The 20811-nt window shown below is 47.1% G+C and overlaps 4 protein-coding genes across 12 annotated transcripts; 1 reads left to right on the top strand and 3 right to left on the bottom strand.

Moving 5' to 3' along the window:
* Window positions 1–1574: 1574 nt before the first annotated feature.
* khk (ketohexokinase) lies at window positions 1575–6714 on the bottom strand. Of its 7 annotated transcripts, none has more exons than XM_086118796.1 (8): window positions 6503–6714; window positions 5932–6048; window positions 4730–5197; window positions 2924–2996; window positions 2712–2858; window positions 2110–2198; window positions 1868–2025; window positions 1575–1770 (listed from the first exon to the last, which is right to left on the bottom strand). In XM_086118796.1, exons 1-8 carry the CDS (start codon window positions 6613–6615, stop codon window positions 1667–1669), a joined length of 1269 nt encoding a protein of 422 aa, XP_085974922.1. In that variant the 5' UTR covers window positions 6616–6714; the 3' UTR covers window positions 1575–1666. The 7 variants fall into 7 exon arrangements, with proteins under 7 accessions (XP_085974922.1, XP_085974927.1, XP_085974926.1 ...); XM_086118801.1 differs by having other exon boundaries at window positions 5063–5197; XM_086118800.1 differs by having other exon boundaries at window positions 4730–4864.
* Window positions 6715–7230: 516 nt separating this feature from the next.
* On the bottom strand, window positions 7231–12612 carry ctsa (cathepsin A). 2 transcript variants are annotated; one of them, XM_086118525.1, is made up of 14 exons: window positions 12547–12612; window positions 11663–11834; window positions 11468–11579; window positions 11178–11228; window positions 10721–10807; window positions 10471–10626; window positions 9820–9996; window positions 9644–9735; window positions 9353–9431; window positions 8756–8904; window positions 8016–8091; window positions 7846–7935; window positions 7559–7660; window positions 7231–7479 (listed from the first exon to the last, which is right to left on the bottom strand). In XM_086118525.1, exons 2-14 carry the CDS (start codon window positions 11821–11823, stop codon window positions 7396–7398), a joined length of 1416 nt encoding a protein of 471 aa, XP_085974651.1. In that variant the 5' UTR covers window positions 11824–11834; window positions 12547–12612; the 3' UTR covers window positions 7231–7395. The 2 variants fall into 2 exon arrangements, with proteins under 2 accessions (XP_085974651.1, XP_085974652.1); XM_086118526.1 differs by having other exon boundaries at window positions 11663–11823; window positions 12547–12584.
* Window positions 12613–13387: 775 nt separating this feature from the next.
* Window positions 13388–16245, bottom strand: snrpb (small nuclear ribonucleoprotein polypeptides B and B1). The gene is made up of 7 exons (XM_086118858.1): window positions 16120–16245; window positions 14755–14906; window positions 14567–14678; window positions 14282–14434; window positions 14081–14216; window positions 13623–13748; window positions 13388–13541 (listed from the first exon to the last, which is right to left on the bottom strand). The coding sequence occupies exons 1-7, from the start codon at window positions 16120–16122 to the stop codon at window positions 13501–13503; spliced, it is 723 nt and encodes a 240-aa protein (XP_085974984.1). The 5' UTR covers window positions 16123–16245; the 3' UTR covers window positions 13388–13500.
* Window positions 16246–16472: 227 nt separating this feature from the next.
* Window positions 16473–20171, top strand: LOC147201686 (E3 ubiquitin-protein ligase RNF182). 2 transcript variants are annotated; one of them, XM_086118779.1, is made up of 7 exons: window positions 16473–16863; window positions 17220–17576; window positions 17644–17797; window positions 18144–18211; window positions 18382–18508; window positions 18865–19094; window positions 19670–20171. In XM_086118779.1, the coding sequence occupies exons 2-7, from the start codon at window positions 17472–17474 to the stop codon at window positions 19880–19882; spliced, it is 897 nt and encodes a 298-aa protein (XP_085974905.1). In that variant the 5' UTR covers window positions 16473–16863; window positions 17220–17471; the 3' UTR covers window positions 19883–20171. The 2 variants fall into 2 exon arrangements, with proteins under 2 accessions (XP_085974905.1, XP_085974904.1); XM_086118778.1 differs by having other exon boundaries at window positions 16479–16863; window positions 17449–17576.
* Window positions 20172–20811: the final 640 nt, after the last annotated feature.

The following is a 20811-nucleotide window of genomic DNA, read 5'->3' as shown; positions in this document are numbered from 1 at the left end:
TTGGTGGCAAATATTCCGCCCCACAGCGTCACACCTCTCTTAGTTTTGGTGTTAAAGTGTCCTAGAGCAGGGGTGTCAAACTCATTTCACATTGTGGGCCACATACGGACTCGGTACATGTCAAGTGGGCCGGACCATTAACATTATACCATACTGTGCTAAGAATCACCAAAATATCATTTCTTTCCTTTGTTTTGGTCTCAAGACGCATTGATTGGCGCTTTGATATAATTTGCTTCGTTGGGTCTATCTCGGTGACAGACTGAGACTACTGTTTTCTTCCCCCGATCAAAACAATGTTGTCTTCTACTGTGATCAAAACAGTGTTCCCCCTAGCGGATAATCCACGAATTGCATTTTATTTACAATATTCGTTCTGTGTCTTTAATGCATTTTTAAATGATCCCACGGGCCGGATTGAACCTCCTTGGGGGCCTGTTCCGACCCGCGGGCCGTATGTTTGACACCCCTGTCCTAGAGTGTCTTGAAAGACGCTTATAAATGAAATGTATTATTATTATTATTATAAGAAATTTCAGGGGTTATTTTTACTGACTATTCACAAATGTTTGTTTTCCTAACACACTGTCCGTTCTTGTTTTCTTACAGCCGCTGTGAGACCTAACAGCCTAACATCTTGGGCCTCAGACCAGGAAATTGATGTCACAATCTAAAGATGGCTACATCTGGCTCCTGATCGGGATGGTGACAGGAAGGAGAGCATGAGAAGAAAAGAGGACATGGAGAGCGCAACAATTTGATGGACAGAAAAATACCGTTCAAGAGTAAGCTGCATTCCAATTTGGACTTTGTGTTCACTGTTAAATAAAGAAAAGTGCATTTTTCCAATGTATGTGGAGTTATATGTGAGGTTCACAAATTATGACAATAAACATATTATTATAACAGTCGTTTTTGAGACTTTTTTGTTTTAATGTGGGTCAAATATGGCTCATGAAAGATGTGGCTTAGTTGAGGTTGAATTCAGGCTGCCGGTAAACTGCAAAATTATCACTGCAGAGATTACCGCTTTTTCTGCACTCAGTGATTGACTTCTATGCAGTCATTTCTTAACTTGTCTTCCGTGCCATGTCATGCCTGTTGAGTGTTGATTTACTTCAAATTAAGAAACTACTGCACTAAAACATTAATTCATTCATGTATATCATATGCTTTTATTTTTGTTTTTCTCAGTATCAATAACACGTACCCTGACTGTTCTACTCTTTGAATAAAAACACTTCATTCAAGCGTTAGGGAGTGCAAGGGGTTATGATGGAGGGGTGTTGCAAATCATGAAGACCTGCCAAGTGGTATGATTACATTGTTTTATACATTTCCTCGGCTAGGCCTCAGCTTCAAAATCAGTCCTTGGTCCTTGACAGAATTGACAGCTTAATCAATTACTGAACAATTATTGCTATTAGCATCAGTTACAGCCGTACTCAGATTTGTTTTAGGAATCAGCTTACCCTGGACCCGGATGGTTGCCAAGGCTAACCTCCACACCCCCAACTCCTCACACACATGCACACACACTGGTCCCATCTTAGCATCAACACGCTAACAACACCTTCAAGGTTTTCCAGCACTTTATTGATCCACGACATGATCGGTTCATCATCACCAATCAATGATGCGACCGTGCCAGTATAACGTTGGTTTGTTACATCTGCGTCAGTTTGTCCGTGATGCCATCGTAACCGTGGAAACCACACTTGGCACCCGCCACCCTGCAGCCGAATGTCAGCGCGTCCTGCAGTCGGCAACCTGCCCCGCGGCCAGATCGTTTGTCAGCGGCCGTGTTCCACCCGGAAATGCTTTTTCTGAGGGCTCGTGTACACGTGTGTGCGTCTGCGCGTCTCACCGTTAGCAAGCTTGTGGATGACGGCGGCGTTGAACGTGTCTCCGGCTCCCAGCGTGTCCAGCAGGCGCTCGGGCGGGAAGGCGGCGGAATGGAGCAGCGTTCCGTCGGCGTCCAGGGCGTCCGCTCCTTTCTCGGCCCAAGGGCAGATCATGACGGCGCTGAAAGATCACAAACACAGTGTGTTGTGTGTGTGTGTGTGCGCGCGCGCGCGTGTGTGTGCGTGCGTGCGCGTGGAGACCAACCCCGCTCTGAGGCGACCTCGGAGTCCCTGGAGAGCGCTTTGAGGCGTGTGAAAGCCCAGGTGGCGAGCCACATCTTTGCTCACAAATACCTGGCACACACAGAAACCGCAAAAAAAAGGTTTGCAGACAGAGACCAACAAACAGACCTTTCCCCGACATGCCCTGTGATTCTCAAAAAGGAATTGAATTTGATATCTTTGCTTTTGAGAAAAAAAAATGACTTTTTTTTTTTCATCTTGGAAACAAAGATACAACCTTGCTCCCCAAAATTAATTGAAGGGGTTTGGAGCCCTCCTTCCCCAAAATGGGTTTGCAGCAAAGCACTTCCATTTTTTTTTAAACCTCTTGTTATTATTTTCATCTGAAAAATAGATTAATACAATTTTTCTTGTGAATAAAAAAGGATTTCTGCCCCACTGATTTTTTTTCTTTTTTTTTTTAGGTGCAACCAACCAATTTTCTACTTTAAATTATTTGTAAATTTTTGCCCCAATTTTTTTTGTGGATTTTTTAAAAATCTTGCGCTATAAATATCCCTCCACCCCCTACAAACATAAAAGTACACATATTGCAAATGTGTGGAGTAGTTTTGCGTGACTAACCACGTCAGCGTGCGGGAAGAGCTGATAAAGCTTCTCTCTGGGCTTCTCGATCTCCACGGAGACGACTATCCTGTGACGCGGCGGCGACACGGCGTTGTATCGCGCCACCTCGGCCATCATCTTCAGCTGTTCGTCTGCGTTGCGCCCCTGCGGGAGGCATGGGGAGCGATCGTGGTCACTCCACTTTCGATGACTGCGCCCGCTGGGCTCACCTCCCAGTGGATCCACTTGAAGGCGCTCAGGTCCGCCGCGCTGAAGTCTTCGCACGTCACGTCTGGAATGTTGCTGCACAAATTCCATTGTCGGCATGATTATTATCGTTCACAACAATCAACATCATCATGATGGCAGGAAGAAATTGAGTGGACACCCGCAAATTCGCCAATTTGCGGTACCTGTTTCCTCATGGATTTTATTCTGCCTTATGTTTTGGGGGTGGGTGGTATGTTGTTAGTTACATTTTTTTTTTCAATTGATGGGAAATGGGTTCATGTTTGGCTTATCTGGATTTTTTTTCATGTTTTTGTAAATTTGTAAATTCTAACAAATTTTCAACCTTGTTAGTTGCGGACAAAAATTTGAAAAAAAAATTTTTTTTTGGAATGTTGTTTTCAGGAGAAAACAAAATGCAGAAAAAATGGGGTCAAACCTTTTCAATTTCAATGCCTGCAAGTTAGGCCGGCGAATAGCAGGTGTCCACAACTCAATCATGCAATTCATCAGGAAACATTACATTGTGACTTTTTTTCATATTGGTATAAAATTTCTTTAGTGCAAAATCACTTCGATAAAGATCTCAAATTGTTGGACGATCTCTTCATTTCAATTAAATATACAAAAAAAAGACTCCCATGCAATTAATAAAGTGACCCAGGGCAAATGAAAGAAAACGGCGATTCTACCCTTTTGCTAAACTAAGATCTACGAAGCTAAGCTAAAGTAAGCTAGGCGCCAAAAAAAGACTCTCAGGAATTGCTTTGATTTCACTAATCAAACTCATCGCGTCAAAACAGGAATTTACCGGTAACATGTTACAAATTTAGCACAGGGATGACCTGAGACAATGTGTCGTCCATGGGGAGATTTACTTTGGCGGCCCCCTGCGTCGACGATTTACATTACACTTACAAGAAATGAATTCTTTACACCGCTTTTAATTCATAAGTCTCAAATGACAAATGGAACACTTTCTTCATTTGGTGACTCTTTGGTTCCGGTCAAACAAATCATGCTGTTGGGACACACACCAAAAGGGACCACATCTTTCCTTTTGCATTTGTGACCTCGGATGACAGAAGTGCTAGCGTGACGCAAAGCTACCCGCTACTCCTGCCTAGTGGAGCGTGACGGCAATGACGTCACTTCTGATTAGGGATTGGGGGGGAAGTCACAGCGCGGGCTCTGCGGTGGGTCACGTGACTTTTCATTAGACCGCCATCCACAAAACCAGTAGGAGAGCCAAAACAAAAAGTTCGTCACCAGACGGGCGGAGCTTAAAACAACGTGAGGATTGCCACGAAAAACAAGCCAGTGAAAAGCAATTTATCATTTAGTATCAGTGGGTCAAAAAGTGATTGGAAAGTAATGGAAATAAATTAATCAATTAAAAGCGATTGATAAAGAGACACCAAATGTAACTGGATCGATGGAAAGAGTCATTGAAAGAGAAGGAAAGTCATTGATTGAATGAAGAAAATTCATCAAATGAAAGCAATCGGTGGAAATTGATCGATGCCAATAAGAGCAACTTCTAAACTTATGACAAAATGATTGATGGAAATTAATCAACGGAAAACAAAGGATGAAAATCCGTCGATGAAACATCACTCGTTGATGAATGGCAATTGATCGACAGGAAGGGATAAATTAGAAGGAACGGAAAACAATCGATAAAAAGTGATGGAAAGAAAGCGATCTTGCGGGTTGCCGAGTGGCGTCCGCCACGGTTGGCATGCGAAAAGGCTTGGGTCGCGAGACGAATGCCTCCGTTGGATTGATCGCCGCCCGAGCGGTCTTACGTGTCGGCCAGCAGGACGGTGCGAGAACCGCTGGATGGACAAACCACACAACATGCGCTGGGAGTTTGGCCCGTCGTCTGCCATGCCAGCCGTGAAATGTCGATGGACCGACGCGAGAAGTCGTCAACGATGAAACTGACACACACGCGCACGCATGCGCATGCACGCACACACACACACACACACAGGAAATTCATCCATCGCCCCTCCAAAATAAAAGCGAGAGAACCTGGCAGCCAACGCGGCTGACGGGGGAGGAGCCAGATGGTCTTCGCGACGATGTCCTGAAACAAAGACTGAGGCGCGAGCGAGCGCTTAAACCCACACACACACCTGTTCATGTGCAGGATGGTGCGACTTCCTGTGGCGGCGCTGCTGATGACGAGCGACGTCGGTGTGACACAGGCAGCGCGCTCATGCGGCGAATGCACTTCCACCTGGAACCTCTGAAAATCCTCCAAAATAAAACTACAAACAGGAAACTGCTTCATGCTTTCTCTGTCCTACAAAATGAAGGAGACCTGAAGAGAACACCACTGTCTGTGTCCGAGTATTTGTGTGTATGAGAGCGAAAGAGAATGAATGCGTGTGACGGAAAAGTGGTTAGGACTGCACGACTGTCCGTGTTTTATGTTATGTGTTGTGTTTATTATTTTACTTTATGTTAACTGTTTTGTGAAGCGCTTTGTTACAGCTGTCGCTGTTGTGAAAGCGCTATATAAATCAGCATGTATTGTATTGTGTGTGTGTGTGTGTGTGTGTGTGTGTGTGTGTGTGTGTTTGTCAATCTATTTGTGTGTGTGCGCACAAGTGTAAATGACTGTGTCTGTGGCTCGAGAAGAGAGATAAACAGATTGTGTGCGTTTGTATATCTGTGGGCGTGGATGGTTGTTCGTCTCTGTGTGCCCTGCGATTGGCTGGCAACTGATTCAGGGTGTCCCCCGCCTACTGCCCGAAGACGGCTGGGATAGGCTCCAGCACCCCCCGCGACCCTAGTGAGGATCAAGCGGTTCGGAAAATGGATGGATGGATGTATATCTGTGTTTTTTATTTGATCAAAGGCTCCAGCTTGTGTGTGTGTGTGTGTGTGTGTGTGTGTGTGTGTGTGTGTGTGTGTGTGCGTGTGCGTGTGTGTGTGTGTGTGTGTGTGTGTATTAGTCTGCGTGTAAGAATGCGTGTGTCTGTATGTGTGGTTGTGTTACCTGGCCACAGGTCCTGCACAAAGTGATCCCATGAATGCGCACGGCGATCCCAGAAGTGCTAAAACTGTACACGAATTGGACGCGTTGCCACCTCGCTGCCATCGCTGTGACACACACCTGTCATGCACACGCAAACACGCGCGCGCACACACACAAACACACACACACACCAATACGCACATATATGGTGACAGGCAGTCAATCACAAAGGTTTTGCGTAATAAAGTAAAGCGCAAATTCCAAAGGACTGTTTGGCCTTGTCTTACATTAACAGCAAAATTCAAACTTTCAAATAAATCCCCGAAAGCTCATGTCTGAAATTATTTTTTCTCTAATTCGAGTTGTCTTAAAAGCAGTCTCGTTTTTATGTTTTTGTTTTGCCTCCTGAACGAAAATGTTTCTTCACTCTAAATTCCCTTTATTTGATTAGCTCGAATCAACCTTAACTTCCTACCTAACGTGGACATGTGTGTCCAGTTCTATAAACAGATGTGCAACTATCCATGTCAACTTCTGGTTGCATGGTTAATACCATTGGCATTGGTATTCGGCTGCCGGCATTTCGGCTCACCTGCTGTCCGAATCTTCTTGGGGAAATGCGTCCACCACGCTGATGATGTCCAGACACACGAGGCCGACACACAGAATCTTCTTGGGCTTGTGGTGCTCTCCCTGACCCTCCATCTCGCTTGCCAGCCTTCGTCCTGTTTGCTTAACTTTGCTTTGCTCTTTTTGCTTTGGTGGACTTTACTCTTGCTCGCTCGCCTGCCTGCTCGACGTCACCACGAGTCTTTTTCTACTTCGCTCTGTTTACTGTGCGGGCGTCCCGCCAAACTGCGGCCGCTGGCGCCCCCTGCCGCTCGCCATTACGACTCACACGCGACGAATACCGGGCGAAACACTTAGCTTCTTCAATATTCAAAATTATTTTGAACATTAGTGACTTGAGATACACGTGTGTACTTTGGACCCCCCATTACTAGTTTCCTTGCACTATAAGTGGGTGGCGCTATTGCGCCCTCAGGCTTGTTTTCCAACAGCAAAGACACAGAAGAGCAAGAAAGCACGCTACATTAAGTACAGCACAGTCACAATGCAGATTCATATTGCGCTTTTCTGGACAGTCGTGACAATTACAGTACCACCATTGGACGATATGAACAAATATATATTGTAATTGATTTTTTTCCCCTAAATTGGATTCTTATTTCTCTCCTGATATAACTTTGGGAGATTACAATTAAATCAAAATTTGAAAAATGGTTCAATCATTTTCGAAAGAATTTGCACAGTCACAGGTAAGATAAAGGTTTTATTTGTCACTTTCCCTTATTTAAAAACAATACAATAAAAAGAAACAATCAGCATGTGCAACATAAGTCATCGGATCAGGTGATAGTCACCATAGTAACAAGTAGTTGATCAAAAAGCGGTGCTCATTAAAATGGAAAAGTGGCCCGATGCTCAGAAGGGTTGCTTGTTGATGAATCTGGAGAAGACGGCGAACGCCGCCGCGGGTTTGTCCGTCGGCACCATGTGACCCGAACCCTGCGGGTGAGCCGGAGCGGAGTTCCAAGTTCAATCGACCAGCGCAAAATACGATGACGTCATTGGCGCCAATGTTTACCTTGACGGTGAGGAAGGCCAAGTTGTTAAACTCTTTGACGAAGCCACCCACCTGGCGCCCATCCTCGCCCTCGTACAGCCACGGACGCCGACTCACCTGCACCTACGTGCATTCAAAAGGCTCCCAATTAATGTCACACCCACACCTTACACTCTTCCTTCCTTTTCCTGGTCATGTGAATCCCTTTAAGATTTTTCTGTGATCAAAGGCTATCGAAATACATTTGACTTGACTTTTCTTCCCTTTCGCCACAGGACCATGGGTCATTTTTGATCAGGTCCACTAACCTCCTGGTTCAAGGACTCCACAAACCACTCGTCCCCCATGAAGTTACAAGCCATGTCCACGTCGCCGTTGTACACCAGTACGCGGTACTTCTACAGACACACACACACACACACCAAAACGTAAGTGAAACAATGGGAAGAGGAATGCAGTGCGCACGGCGGGTTCATACCAGTGCAGCCAGAAGTTTAAGGTACTGCTTTCTGACGTCCTGATACAGCTTGCCATACTTGAGGTGCACCTCGGCACTGACAAAGACCAAGGGAATTAATTTCAGCAGTCAGCATTAACCTTTGTGTTAGATAATCGCATAGGGCGTCTTTCGCTAGTCCTCACAGAGGCAGCATAGCATCGGAAGCTAACGGCTTAGGCAAAATTTGACACTCAAGAGCCACCTTGGATTTTTAAAACAGACACATGGGTCAGCTTGTCCATTAAAAACCTCAAGAAAACAAAACAAACAAAAAAAATGGTGTGTAAAATGTATGTCTTAAATTGGTTAGTTGGAATGAAATGATAACATTTACAAAAAAGGGGATGTCAAAAACAAAAATGGTCGTGGGGGCACTGAAAAACATTCAATATGCGTTTTCCATGAAAAAAGGCGAGAATGTTAAAAAATAGATATAAACAAAAAAATAATATATTGAAAAACTTTGTTTTTACCCCTCAAATGTCTGAGTATGCTGAGATCCACCGCACTAAGATTGAAACGTTTGAATTCCTTTTATTATTGAAATAAACAACTTTATAGTTGCTACTTGATATTTTAGCCTTGTCTGTCCCAATATGTCCCAACATTTGTCCAGATCTTTTTTTTTTCCAGCCCCTTTCCCAGATACGGCCGGGATAGCGACAGTGGCACCGCTGCGGCGCTGTTCCGAAGCATTGCGGTAGTGGCGGCGCAGTCACCTGCAGATGGTCCAGTCGAGCGCCTTAGCGCTTATGTGCAGGGCGCGTCGCACTAGCGGGTTATTGAGGAAGCGGGTGGCGGGCGTGGAGTTGGTGCAAGGCGGCTCCAGGCGCACTGGGGTCTTGCCGGACGCCAGACCTCGCAGCTTCTGAAGTGCAAAAGGAGCAAACGTGCCCGTTCAAAGCCATCCAGAAATCCATTGAAATCTAAACATGATTTGGATTTGGGCTTTTGACATTTAAAAGGTTCTAGTCAAAAAGGAAAAAGGTCACCATGTTGTTTGCATTGAAAATCGAAATACAAGACATGCTTCCTTTCACCAAAAAAAAAACAAAAAAAAAAAACGTCGCCATTTCTAATGCTACCGTCAACGTAAAATCCCCTCGACGTTGGTTTGAATGCGTGCAAGGATTCAAGGCAGTCGAAGTGAAACGCAACGGGCTTGAGTTTCACGCGGTATTGACATTTTGTACCTGACAAAAAGAGCAAAATGGTCAAGGCGCCAGCGATGAACGGGCCTGGGACGACGATGACAGTTTGGAGTCGCTAAGGTTTCGCGCTTGAATAAATACTACAATTTGAAGTCAATTCATTACCTTGTTCCACATCTGTGTCCACTCGTGATGGATGAAGATATTCCCCAGGTATCGCACCACCAGCTGGCCCTGCTCCACACTAAAAACACGAAAGAGGCCATTAAGGGTCCACAGGTGCCAGTTTACAGCAATTAGTCTAGAATCCAACAAAAACTTTGAGTCAAGCGAGCCGGCAACCCGCTCTACTGGGCGATCATCAAACTCACCGACAAGACGCACACAATCCCACCCCAAAAACTTGCACGCACACACGACGGGGAACGAGTGAGGCGGGCCGCGGCGGCGTCTGACCTGAACCTACGGGGGACGCCGCCAGGACACGGCGCGTACAGGTTGTACATGTTGAGCCCCGAGCCGTAGATGATGTCCTGAACCTCGCCCAGCTGCGAGCGAAGCAAAGATACATCAGGTGGCCTGCGACTTGGGAGCTGTGGGCCGATGGGGTCTAAAGAACAGGCCACACTCACGGCGTCGGAGCAGTTGACATCGGGGTTTTGGTGGAAGTCGCATTTGCCTTGGCTGCAGCACGACGCCTGCAGGCGGCTCCACAGGCGGCTTCCCAGCAGGCCGTGGTAGTACGCAAAGTACACCAGCGAGTTGTCGTTCAGCTCGTAGCTGGACATCCCGTTGCCAACCGCCGTGCCCTGAGCACAAAAGCTTATGATCGTGACTCAAACTAAGCCAATGCCTCAATAATAAGCAGATATTCATTATTTGCAGGCCGTCCCGGTCCCTATTCCCCACTGTAAATACGACCAGTCAAGCAATCATAAGATAATGACTTTAAAGCAAAGTTTTTTTCACGTTTTGCCAATTTTCCCCCCAAAGTCCAAAATGAGTCAATTTCCTGATTTTGCCATGAATGGCTTCAGTGTAGTTTTGTGAAATGACGATAGTTTTTTTTCTTCAGACGCAAGACTTCACCCGACGCCAATAACAGGGGGGTTCGCTTCCTTTTACACTTCAAACAGATGTCTTCAAATATAATTTCCTAGTTGCTGAAAGACATTTCCTCCAAAGCAAAGCCGATGAATTGGCGGACGCGATGGCTTTCTTTCAAATGGCCACCCAGCCGCCGATGACCTCGTGAAGCCGCCGCCGCCGCCGGTGAGGCTCACCTGAAGATTGAGGGTGTCGTCCTCCATCACCCTCTCGGCCAGCGTGGGCACGTAAATGCCGCCGTAGCTTTCTCCCGTGAGGAAAAGCGGGTTGGCGCTCAGCTCGGGGAAAAGACGGAAGAACTCCTTCAGCGCCAAGTAGTTGAGCATGGACACCTGAGACGCGCCGCGTTGGGAAAAAAAAAAAAAAAAAATGAAAGCCATGAGCAAGACGCCATGACTGACGGACGGGTGGTGTGACCCTGCTGACCTCTGTGTCGTTGGTAGCGTAGTCGCCGTCATCAGAGTAGGAGAAGCCCACCCCGGCTGGAGACTCCAGGTACAGCATGTTGGCGATCTGAAAGCGCCCCAACGCACATCAGCAACGACAACGCCAGTGTGATGTTGGTTTGTAGACGTGTAACGATTAATCAACAACGAATCGATTATCAAAATACAACTTTTTTGGGGATAATTGTTTAGATCTTTTTTTTTTTTAATTCAAGTTGTCCAATTCCTCAGAATCTCAGATGGTCATCAGTAAATATTCTCAGATTTCTGTAATAATTCCGGCTAATTTTCAAAATAAGACTTTTACAACCAACTTCTTTTACTTTGAAAAGAATAATCAGAATGAGAATGTCTGACAATTTTCTGATATGCGAATCCAAGCGGGAGGAGCGAGGTCGCAAAGCAAGCAAAGCCAGACATCCGCGAGGGGTCGTGACCTTGTTCCAGGAGTGCGGGTTTTCTCTCAGGGTGGCGCCGTCGTCCTCCACCTGCACAAGCCAGAAGACGGCCGTGTTACAAAACGACTTCAAAAGGTCAGTGCTACCCAGAGACGGCCAATTGAAACAGTACGCAGTCTGTCTCTCATCTCTCAAATGTCGCTCATATGTCAAGGCGACAAAAATTCCTCCAAGAGACGGACGGCTAGCATCTGGCAACATTCCCAATTCAAGGAGGAGGTACCTCAAGGCACCACCCGAAATTTGACACACGTGCCGTCACCACCTACCAGGAAGGGTCCGTGCTCCGTCAGCAGGCCGTCCAGCGAGCTGCACCCGGGACCGCCGTTGAGCCACAGCACGACCGGGTCGGACGCCGGAGAATTCTGAGACTCCGCGAACCTGCCGGGAGGAAGTTGGCGGCTGAGTGTGGGCACGCAGCGTCACTCACGTGTGTCATGCGCCTGCGGCTCGGGTACGCTCACCAGTAGTGCAAATGCTTCCCGTCCGCCACGTTCAAGTATCCTGAGAAGTGCCGGAAGCTGGGCTGCTTGGGAAGCCCGGGAAGGTTGACAACTTCGTCGTCGGCCGGTGCCGCCGCCGCTGTACTCGCCAACAAGAAGTACAACAGCGCCACCGCCGCCATCTGACAGGAAGCTACACCATTAGAAAACACCCACACGCTTGCGGTCAATCGATGAGGTTGACTGACTGTAACGTTCCAACGATTAATTGATTGATCAACAACTAACCAATCATCAAAATGAATTGAGAATTATTTTTGATAGGCGCTGAAACTTTTACTTTTTTAAATTTTAAAATGCTCGAGTTGCAGCTTCTCAACAGTAAACAATCAGTTTCTGTAGTCCTCCATAAATATGTACGGATTAGAAGTTGAATCAAAATAAAATATTTGCTTTTGTTTTGATTGGACGATTAACATTTTTGTCATTTTCTGACATGTTCCGGACCAAACCAGCCAATAAAACATAATTCCTTATCGTTTGTGCATTTTCTGAACTGACAATTTGAATAAAGAGATAGAAATTTCTTTTTTTTTTATAGTATTCAACGACAATGCAGGGGACAGATCAAAATAATCTTCTGGTGAAGCCCTAAATGATTTGACTTTTTGGAATGTGTTGAAGTTGCATCACTTTATCAGTTGAGAAATATCAAAGGAGAAGGCAACGGCGGCGACACTTCTCCGCCAGTTCGAACAGCAAAGTTAGCAAAGTGACCTAAGGTCTACACAGTAGCTCGTCGCGACTCGTGCGCAACAACTAACAACACCAACAACAATTAACGGCTCAATTTGTGCCACCGACAAGAAGTGTGCCACAAAAGGCAAACTCGAGCGTCGTCTTACCTTCGTCTTCGCGTTTTGCTTCCGGATCACATGACCGCTCGACGAAAAGCGCGTGACTGATCGTTATATTGGGTCACGTGATTGGGGGATTGCCAAACGAGTTCGAGTGCACGCTACACTTCCACATCTTCCGTTTTATTGTACAGTAATGTATTTGAATTGACAGTTTGCCTTTATAGTCCTCTGTTCCGCAGAACTCATTTTATACTACCTCTGAATTATATGCAACTAATGAAAATCCATATATCGGATTTTGTTCGTATTGTCTGTTTTACTTCGGGTGTTTTTTTTCTACGTATCAAATTCGCATGTGTGGAATGTTCATTCATCCTAATTATCCACATCTCTATAAACCTCACAAAAGTTTCAATTGTCTAATAGTTTAATTTCAACACAATGGCTTATCTGACATGTACAGCGCAGCAGAGTTGTGAGAGATCAGCTTTGCTTCGGAGCTTCCAATTTTCACCTGCTCACCTTTTCTTTCCTTGCATTTTTTTTTTTTTAGATTTCATACAATGATTTTTGTTTGGTTCAAATAAAAGTTCGCCTTGAGCTTGACCTAGTTCTAGTTTTATGTATTCTTATCGACAATTGCATTTGCTGCTCTTTACATTTATTTTTAATCATCAAGTTTTAGTCATTCACTTCTTTACCAGTGTACTTTTTTTTCCAGCGTTTTGAATTTAATGACAACAACAGACAAGTGTTGCTCTTCTGTGAGCGGTACAAGATAGGAGGTGGCGCATATGTTCAGTTATGTACATGTACAAGTGTTTTCACAAGATCATCGGAGAACCCGCTTGAATGTTTGAAAAATAGGCCAACATCAATCAAGTGGTTACCATAGAAATCAATCTGCCCTGCATGAGGCAAACATCCACCTTTATTAAAAAACAAAGTGTCAAAACCATCAAGAAAACAAAAGCAACATTTGTACAGCGTGCGCGTCTTTTAAGGACGTGGGGGCGGTCTCAGGCCGGGAGGAGGAGGTCCTGCCACAGAAAAAAAGCAGACGGGGATATGAAGGATTTCACTTGTGGAATTGTCCACGTCGCGGACGACGACGGGCTTACCTCTCATGCCGGGGGGAGGAGGCCTCATGCCTGGGGGGGGCATGCCCATGGGAGCCCCTCTGCCTGGGGGCATTCCCATGGGTGGACCCATTGGCGGCCGCATGCCAGGGGGGGGACCCATCATACCTGCGCACAAGGACCATCCACAGCTTAACTCTGCTGGTTCCCATATAAAGTAACTCAATTGCCGTTAATCCCTTTCCAACCCGCTGCCCAACAAAAAACAAAAATAATAATTGGACATTGTATGTCGGGGCCCAACGAATGTGGATGGATTGAGGTCAATGCTTGACAGAATAAAATTCCGAAAACCGATTCAGTGAAAAAATATATTGTGGATAAAATCAACTCCTTTTCAGTCAGGAATGCCAACAACAACCGATGCAAATCACAGACGGGACACTTGACTGTTTACAAGACTTATGGGCCGTTTTCCTCAATCAAAATACTTCGATTACCAGGAGGCGGTGCTCCACGGCCCATTGGAGGCGGGGCACCTCGTCCGGGTCCGGGCGGATACTGTGTGGGAGCCCCCGCGATGCTAGCCCCCGCGGCGGCGGCAGCAACGGTGCCTCGGCCCTGCGGCGTCATCACCTGCGGGAGCGACACCAAAATCGGTCAGGAGCCCGAGCGGACGCCAGCGCCGACGTGTGCCTTACCTGTTGCGAAGGACCGCCCACTCCCCTCACGGGTCCCGCCAACCCAGCGGGAGCCTGCGGCATCGGCGCACCGGCGGGGACCCCGCGGCCTGCCGCCCGGCCCACACCAGGACCGCCGGCCACGCCTGCCAGAGGCACGCGAGCAATGCCCGTCTGATGGGTGGGGAAAGGAAAGGACGGTCAGGAAGTCGAAGTCGACGATCAAATTTATGATAAGAGGACATTTCAAATTTACATGACCAATATCAACATACTGAACAAAAAAAAGTGCCACAAGAGGCTTACGTCTTTGGGTGGCGGGCCCTCCACCGTCATGGAGACCAGGTTCTCCCCCCTCAGCAGGACCAAGCCCAGAACTCGCTTCTCCTCCCTCTCGGGCTGCTTGGAGTTCTTGGGCCTGCGCGGACGCACGAAGAGCAAATTAGCATGCACAGTAGTGTTTAGTCATTGGCGTCGGGCGGGGCGTAGCTTACTTGATCTTGCGGAACTCGTCGCAGTCGCATAGGATGAGGTTCATGTGCTTGTCGAAGGCCTTGAAGGTGCCGATGAAGATGCGGCCGTCCTGCAGGATGCACCTCATGCGGAAGTCGATGTGCTGCAGCATCTTGCTGCTCTTGCCCACAGTCTGGGGAAGGAGGAAAAAAAAAAACAACACCCATCACTCACAGGGGAAATTTTCACCAGCCATTAGGTTTGCCATTCATCAATATGGAAGAAACAGGAAGGTCTTTCAAACAGCTCAAAAAAGTGAGCAGGGATCTACACGAACTTTTACACTGAAAGCATTGGTGTGACCGGCACAGATTTGGGCGCACTTTTGGGGCAGGACAGGACAACCATATTTACTCATGTATTGTTGTCTCAAGGGCGGCACTGGTTAGGACTAGTGATGTGTCCTTTGTGTCGAGCCTTCGATGCATGTACCGAATAAACATCAGATGCTCCTTGCTGTACAAATAACGGTATACGGTCGTAATTTCATTCCTGTGCTCACTTAATGAGCCTGAATTTGTCGGTTATTATGCTTGTTTGTCTCTCTAGGCAGAAAACTGCGGCATCTTTAGATGTCAGTGAACAGCCTATGCACACCATTTACTTGCACAGCTGACTCCATTAGTGAGGTGAAAAAAGTACCCGGGAGAACCGAATATCCATCGGTATGATGACCCCCCGAGAAACAAAACATTTACCCAAATGTGTTTAAACTCTCCCTCAAAAAATGAGCACACCAGCCAAAGAACCTTCTATTTCTAATTAGACAAATAATCGCTAGCTGCAGCTCAAACGTTAAAATCGGTTTGATATGTAGACGAGAGAACGAGTGTTTTGATTGGGGATCCATTTATTTCTTTAATAAAAGTGAGGGTCCACTTTGTGCAACCAAATGAATGAGCTGTGAGTGAATGGTTGTCCAATTAGCTTCCCTAACAACTTTGCGTGGAACTCAATTTTCAGTTGCTTCGCTGACTTTTTTCACATTTGCAGGACGATGGTTGAAAGACTGTACGCGCGACGTTGTTCGAACGTTGGTTGTCCGGCTAGCCGTCATGCTAGCCGGCCGCTATGCTAACAGCACAAAGCTCAAGCAAAGTCCAACAATGTCTGCAATCGGACGCAAGTCTTCCACTTCTTCTTCTGAAGGAGATTAGAAAGTCTGAAAGAGTTTGGACAGAAAGACCAAGTGCTCCAACTTGTCAGGCCGAGAGAGCCTTTCGGCTTCTCGCGCCCAGCCATCAAACCGTCCATCCATCGAGCGGCAAACTGGGGTATAAAATGACGTAAATGGCGATCGCGTGAAAGTGCTCATCGAGTCAACTTGAATGTCCAAACACACTCACCATGTTTGCGGTTCTGATGGCTCCGATTGACGACGGATTCTCAGGACACTAGGAAAAATCAAAAAAATTGAGCCGCGGGAATCCCGCCTGGCCCGTCCTTAATGAAAGACTCACCGGAAATGACGTCGCTGAACATATGCACCGCCCCTCTCAACTTGTCCCCGTCATACAAGAGCGACAGTCAGACGTTCCTGCACCAGGCCGCACACAAGTCAGGCAAGTGTACCACTACAACACCAGGGAAATAAAAATATAATGCAACTAAGATAAGATATCCTTTATTTGTCCCACACTGGGGAAATTTACAGTCTACAGCAGCAAGATTGTGGGTAGAAAGAAGAAAGAAGAAAAACAACTAATAAAGCATATGAAACCCCCCCCCCCAAAATGCATGACATTTTATTTTTGCAAAACGATCCTAAGAAAACATCGACCCAAAGTGAGGCTTTGAGAGACGTCATCACTGGAGGACAAACGTTCTTGTGTGGTCACGAGTTGATTGATTGTGGAGGCGTCGCCATCCTTCGCCCTGCGGGCCGGTTGTCATGGTAACCCGGGATCCCGCGCGCGCCGCCGCTGCAGTGAGTCACCGCGACGCACGCAAAGCGCGAACGCGCGCTGCCGGGCTCGCTGAGCAATCGCCGAACGAGATGACGTGACGGAGGAAAGAATTCTTTGATCACGTCAGCATCCAACAGTGATTGATTGACAGCTGTCAACAAGTCGACCGTGCACGCACATCAGGTGAGCGAGCGAACCCGTCGCGTGGTAAAGTGACCCACACACGATTGTTCCCGCTGCACCTCTACGTCCCTGCGTTCATTTCTCCGTTGGTTAGCGTTATGTGACGTCACAGACGCGCACGCACCGTACACTTTGTTGGGGAGGCCTGTGAACCTTCTCACGTCTTTTTTTTTTGGAGGAAGGGGTGGCACATAAATCTTCACCGAGATGAACATGCAAGACGCCTCCGTCGCTATTTGGACCACTCGGCATGTGGTCGCTGATGATGTCATAAATTCAATGATGAAGTCACCGCTTCCCTCCGGCTCCAGTCAAAGTGAGGGAGCATAATCTGATCTCTTTTTTTGAATAAACAGAAAGAAAAGCCAATGACCATGATTGAGAGCAGCACGTCACCGAATTGGACTCGTCCTACTGGCTGATTGGTCGGTCGCGCTGACAAAACAACCGCCGCTTGCCGCTACAAAATATATGACACTGTTGCGTGTTCGTGCTTGTGTGCGTTTGCACGTCACTCGATGCACACACGGAAGGATGCTGATGCACAAGTGCATCGCCATGACGACTGACGGCGATGTCTCGCAGATGGCCGAGCGTCTCCACCTTGGATGCCGTCACCGGGAAGTGACATCGCGCGCCTTCTGCCTCAGACAGCCGACAGGATGACCCGGCGGGGTGAGAAGACGGAGCCGAGCCGGGAGCCGCAAGGCCAGGTGAGATACGCCGTCGCCCCCAGTTCGGACGGTGCCGCCGCCAACGTACGGGGACGCCTGCGTGCAGATGACGAGGTGGACCGAGTCGCTGGTGGTGACGCTGGACGAGCTGGAGTGTAAAATCTGCTACAATCGCTACGACGCTCGCAGCCGCAAGCCCAAAGTTCTGGCGTGTCTGCACCGCGTGTGCGCCAAGTGTCTGAAGAGGATGCTGGACGCGGGTGAGTCCGCTCCTGCAGCTCATCATGATCTCATCACATGCACGAGTGTCACAATTCATCGACTACTCATCGCGTGTCAAATAAATCATCCGCCTTTCGAGCTCGCCTAACTTGTAAAGAAGGGCCCAAGTTACTTGGACTCCTCCACTTGGGCCAGGATCTTATCCCCGCTCTGCTTCCATCCACATGGCATCGCCAAGACAAGTGGTGACCATGTGACATCGTCATCTGACTCCAGAATAGATGCTAACATGCTAGCACTTGCTATGCTAAGATATGAGTCGCAAAAGTGACGAGAAGCCTTCCACTGTGGTTTGAGTCTCACGTGTTTGACGTTGTCATCCAGGCGAGTCGTCGCCCTCCGTCCTCATTTGTCCCTTTTGCCGTCACCAGACTCGCCTCCCACAAGAAGAGGTACTTTACTTCTTTTCTTCTACCTTCCTTTTTTTCTCCTCTTTTTCCTCCTTTTCTTCCTCCGCTCCTTCCTTTTCTCCCTTTTCCTTCTTCCCGTTTCTTCCATTTCTTCTTTTTCTCACTTTTCATCTTGTTCTCCCGGTCCTTGGTACTCGTTTGCCCGTGTCAAGGTCTGGCTGATGGAGGACGACCGCCACATCCTGGCAGTCCTGTCATGTGGCGAGCGGGCTCGGCGCGGAGGAGGCGGAGGAGGCGTCCCGCACAGAGAAGTTGTGCTCAACCCCGACTCGCTGAGAGGTGAAATCATCCGCCTTCCGATACGAGTCGAGAGTTTTTGCAATTAGGCCTCACGTGGAGTTTCAACCACATTAGCTTAGCCTTTCGCTCTGCGAGCTGAAATGAAAACGATGTTGAGCTGTTTTAAGCAACGGAGTAAAACAGAAACAGTTCAGCAACAACATCCACACTAACAATATATTGTAACTACTCAGTTCATGTAGTGTATTCTTTATCCTTTGCGTAGAACCACTAACATGAGTACCGTATTTGGGGAGTTGAGGTGTCGTGAATTCTGGGCAGGACACAATCCGCTGCAATACAATTTGCTTACCGTTATCATTTGTTTTCAACGCGTACGCATGTGGCGTGTTCAGGCGCGGACCGCACGCCGCGCTCTTCGGACTGCCTGGTGATCACCATCATGGAGCTGCCGGCTGACTCGCCATCTTCGGACGAGTTGAGGACGCTCAATGCGGCGGAGGCAGTGGCTTTATACCGACGGCATTCCAGCCAGGATTCACTGGCCTGCGACCTTCCCACCCGCAAGTGTGGCTCCTGGACGTCTCGCCGTTTGCCCCGCTGCCTGCTGGGGGCGCTGTGTATGGTTAGTCCTCTGGTGTACCATCACCACGTGGACATTAGGGTCCACCGATTAGAATTCTTTTGAAGGCTGATGTTGATTCGATATTTGGCAGAAAAAAAACAGTTAAAAAAAAACCATAATGAATAAAATTAGTTTAAAATTTTTTTAAGGGACCGCCTTAATGCTTACAATGATAAAGATATGAATTACAAACAGATTATTTGACTGTTTTACAAATTCATCAACATTCAGAACAAAGAAAAATCACCATGATCTTTGCCCTGAGTTGTAAAATGTTTTAAAAAATGGGCAGATTTGCTTGAATTTTATTACTCTGTTGTTGTGTATTAATGGGGGTGGCGCTCTGCAAAAATTGGCAAAAAAACCCAAAACATACCCAATGGATTGGTCAAATCCTAGTCCAAAAACTTGATTAGATTTTTTTTTTTTGTTGGTTTGTTTGTTTGTTTGCTTGCTTGGGTTTTTTGAATCTGTACCTCTCCTTAAGTGCATTCTAATCCCACCGGTGTTTTTTTCTATGCGCTAGTGTTCATGGCTCTGTGTGTGTGTGTCTGTGTGTACGTACCTTCTTTCAGGTGTACTTCAGCTCGCTTCCAGTTGGCATCTACCTACTGATGATGGCTCACATGTGGCCGGGCGTGCTGCTGGTCAGCCTGGTCCCGTCCACGCTGCTTCTGCTGGTCCTCTACGGCTTCTGCCAGTGCTTGTGCCACGAGCTACTGCAGGCGCTCGCCACCCGTCGCCGCGACAACGCCACCATCGCCATCACGTCCGCGGAAGACGACTAGCACTCGCCGTGACCTTCAAGCACCTCGGGCGCCGCCAGGGCCACTCCAAATCTTGACATTGTTAGCTGTAACGTAGACATGACGTGCGGTCAGAATACTCATTGGCGGCCAGGAATTCAATGGGGAATTAGCAGTTTTAAAAGATTGGAATGAAGCCACACTTCACCTCGTCTGTCACGTCTTTTGTCTCTGCTAGCTTGTTCTTCCTCAGGTGCACTGGTTTCTTTAAAAAAAAAAAAAAATTGAGTGTAATCTGCCTGGAAATTACAAATTGATAATATGAGGAGGATTCCTGGAAAACTGTCGGCAAATGGAGCACTCTCATCCAGACAATGTGAAAGTAACATGCTATACTTTGATTGTTATGTCAGGGTTGGGGCCAATTTTTGGACAACAGGAAGACTGTCAGGTTGTGTTTTTTTTTTTTTTACTTGGTCTGAAAGCCATCCGTCACTCATGCCTCACCTAAACAACTTTGTCCACACGCGTCACACCACATGGCGGATGTGCTGCTAGCCTAGCTTAGCACAGAGATGGCAGGCGGCAAGGAGCTAGCTTAGCTTTCAACCCAAAAAAGATAGCGACCAGGCCTGACCCGAATAGGTAAAAGCCACACATTTACTCTCACTATATATCATTTCTGGAGGGGGCATGTCACCAAAAAAACAAAAAGCGGGGGATAGGTTCTCCCAAAAAGGCAGAATAATCGATTCTTATTATAAGTGACAAGAAAAAAAATATATTAATATAGCAGGACGTTGAGAGCAAAAAAGGCCAAGAGATTTGGAGTTCCCCCCTTAATCCCAGAAAGAGAACCTACCCAGCCGGTCAATACAAAATGAAAAATGTTGCTGGTCTTATTGCTAAGCTAGGCTAGTCGCTCAACTAACATTTGTGTGCAACACAATGAGAATGAAAATGAATAAAAA

This window comes from Hippocampus guttulatus, chromosome 8 (assembly GCF_054856545.1).
Source record: "Hippocampus guttulatus isolate MCC_2025c chromosome 8, RoL_Hgut_1.0, whole genome shotgun sequence".
NCBI classification, from domain to species: Eukaryota; Metazoa; Chordata; class Actinopteri; order Syngnathiformes; family Syngnathidae; genus Hippocampus; species Hippocampus guttulatus.
This window is presented reverse-complemented; position numbering and strand designations above follow the sequence as displayed.

Excerpts from the sequence above, each read along its gene's own strand:
- khk (XM_086118796.1), bottom strand. The coding sequence starts at position 6,615 with ATGGAGGGTCAGGGAGAGCACCACAAGCCCAAGAAGATTCTGTGTGTC. Across the intron at positions 6,049-6,502 it reads CAAGAAGATTCGGACAGCAG|GTGTGTGTCACAGCGATGGC; the intron begins GTGAGCCGAAAT and ends TGTGCATGACAG. Across the intron at positions 2,026-2,109 it reads CGAGGTCGCCTCAGAGCGGG|CGCCGTCATGATCTGCCCTT; the intron begins GTTGGTCTCCAC and ends GTGATCTTTCAG.
- ctsa (XM_086118525.1), bottom strand. The coding sequence starts at position 11,823 with ATGGCGGCGGTGGCGCTGTTGTACTTCTTGTTGGCGAGTACAGCGGCG. Across the intron at positions 11,229-11,467 it reads CGGAGCACGGACCCTTCCTG|GTGGAGGACGACGGCGCCAC; the intron begins GTAGGTGGTGAC and ends TGGCTTGTGCAG. Across the intron at positions 10,627-10,720 it reads ACGCTACCAACGACACAGAG|GTGTCCATGCTCAACTACTT; the intron begins GTCAGCAGGGTC and ends GGCGCGTCTCAG.
- snrpb (XM_086118858.1), bottom strand. Across the intron at positions 14,217-14,281 it reads TGGGCGGTCCTTCGCAACAG|GTGATGACGCCGCAGGGCCG; the intron begins GTAAGGCACACG and ends TCGCTCCCGCAG. Across the intron at positions 13,542-13,622 it reads TCCTCCCCCCGGCATGAGAG|GACCTCCTCCTCCCGGCCTG; the intron begins GTAAGCCCGTCG and ends TTTCTGTGGCAG.
- LOC147201686 (XM_086118779.1), top strand. The coding sequence starts at position 17,472 with ATGCCGTCACCGGGAAGTGACATCGCGCGCCTTCTGCCTCAGACAGCC. Across the intron at positions 17,798-18,143 it reads GAAGAGGATGCTGGACGCGG|GCGAGTCGTCGCCCTCCGTC; the intron begins GTGAGTCCGCTC and ends GTTGTCATCCAG. Across the intron at positions 18,509-18,864 it reads CAACCCCGACTCGCTGAGAG|GCGCGGACCGCACGCCGCGC; the intron begins GTGAAATCATCC and ends TGGCGTGTTCAG.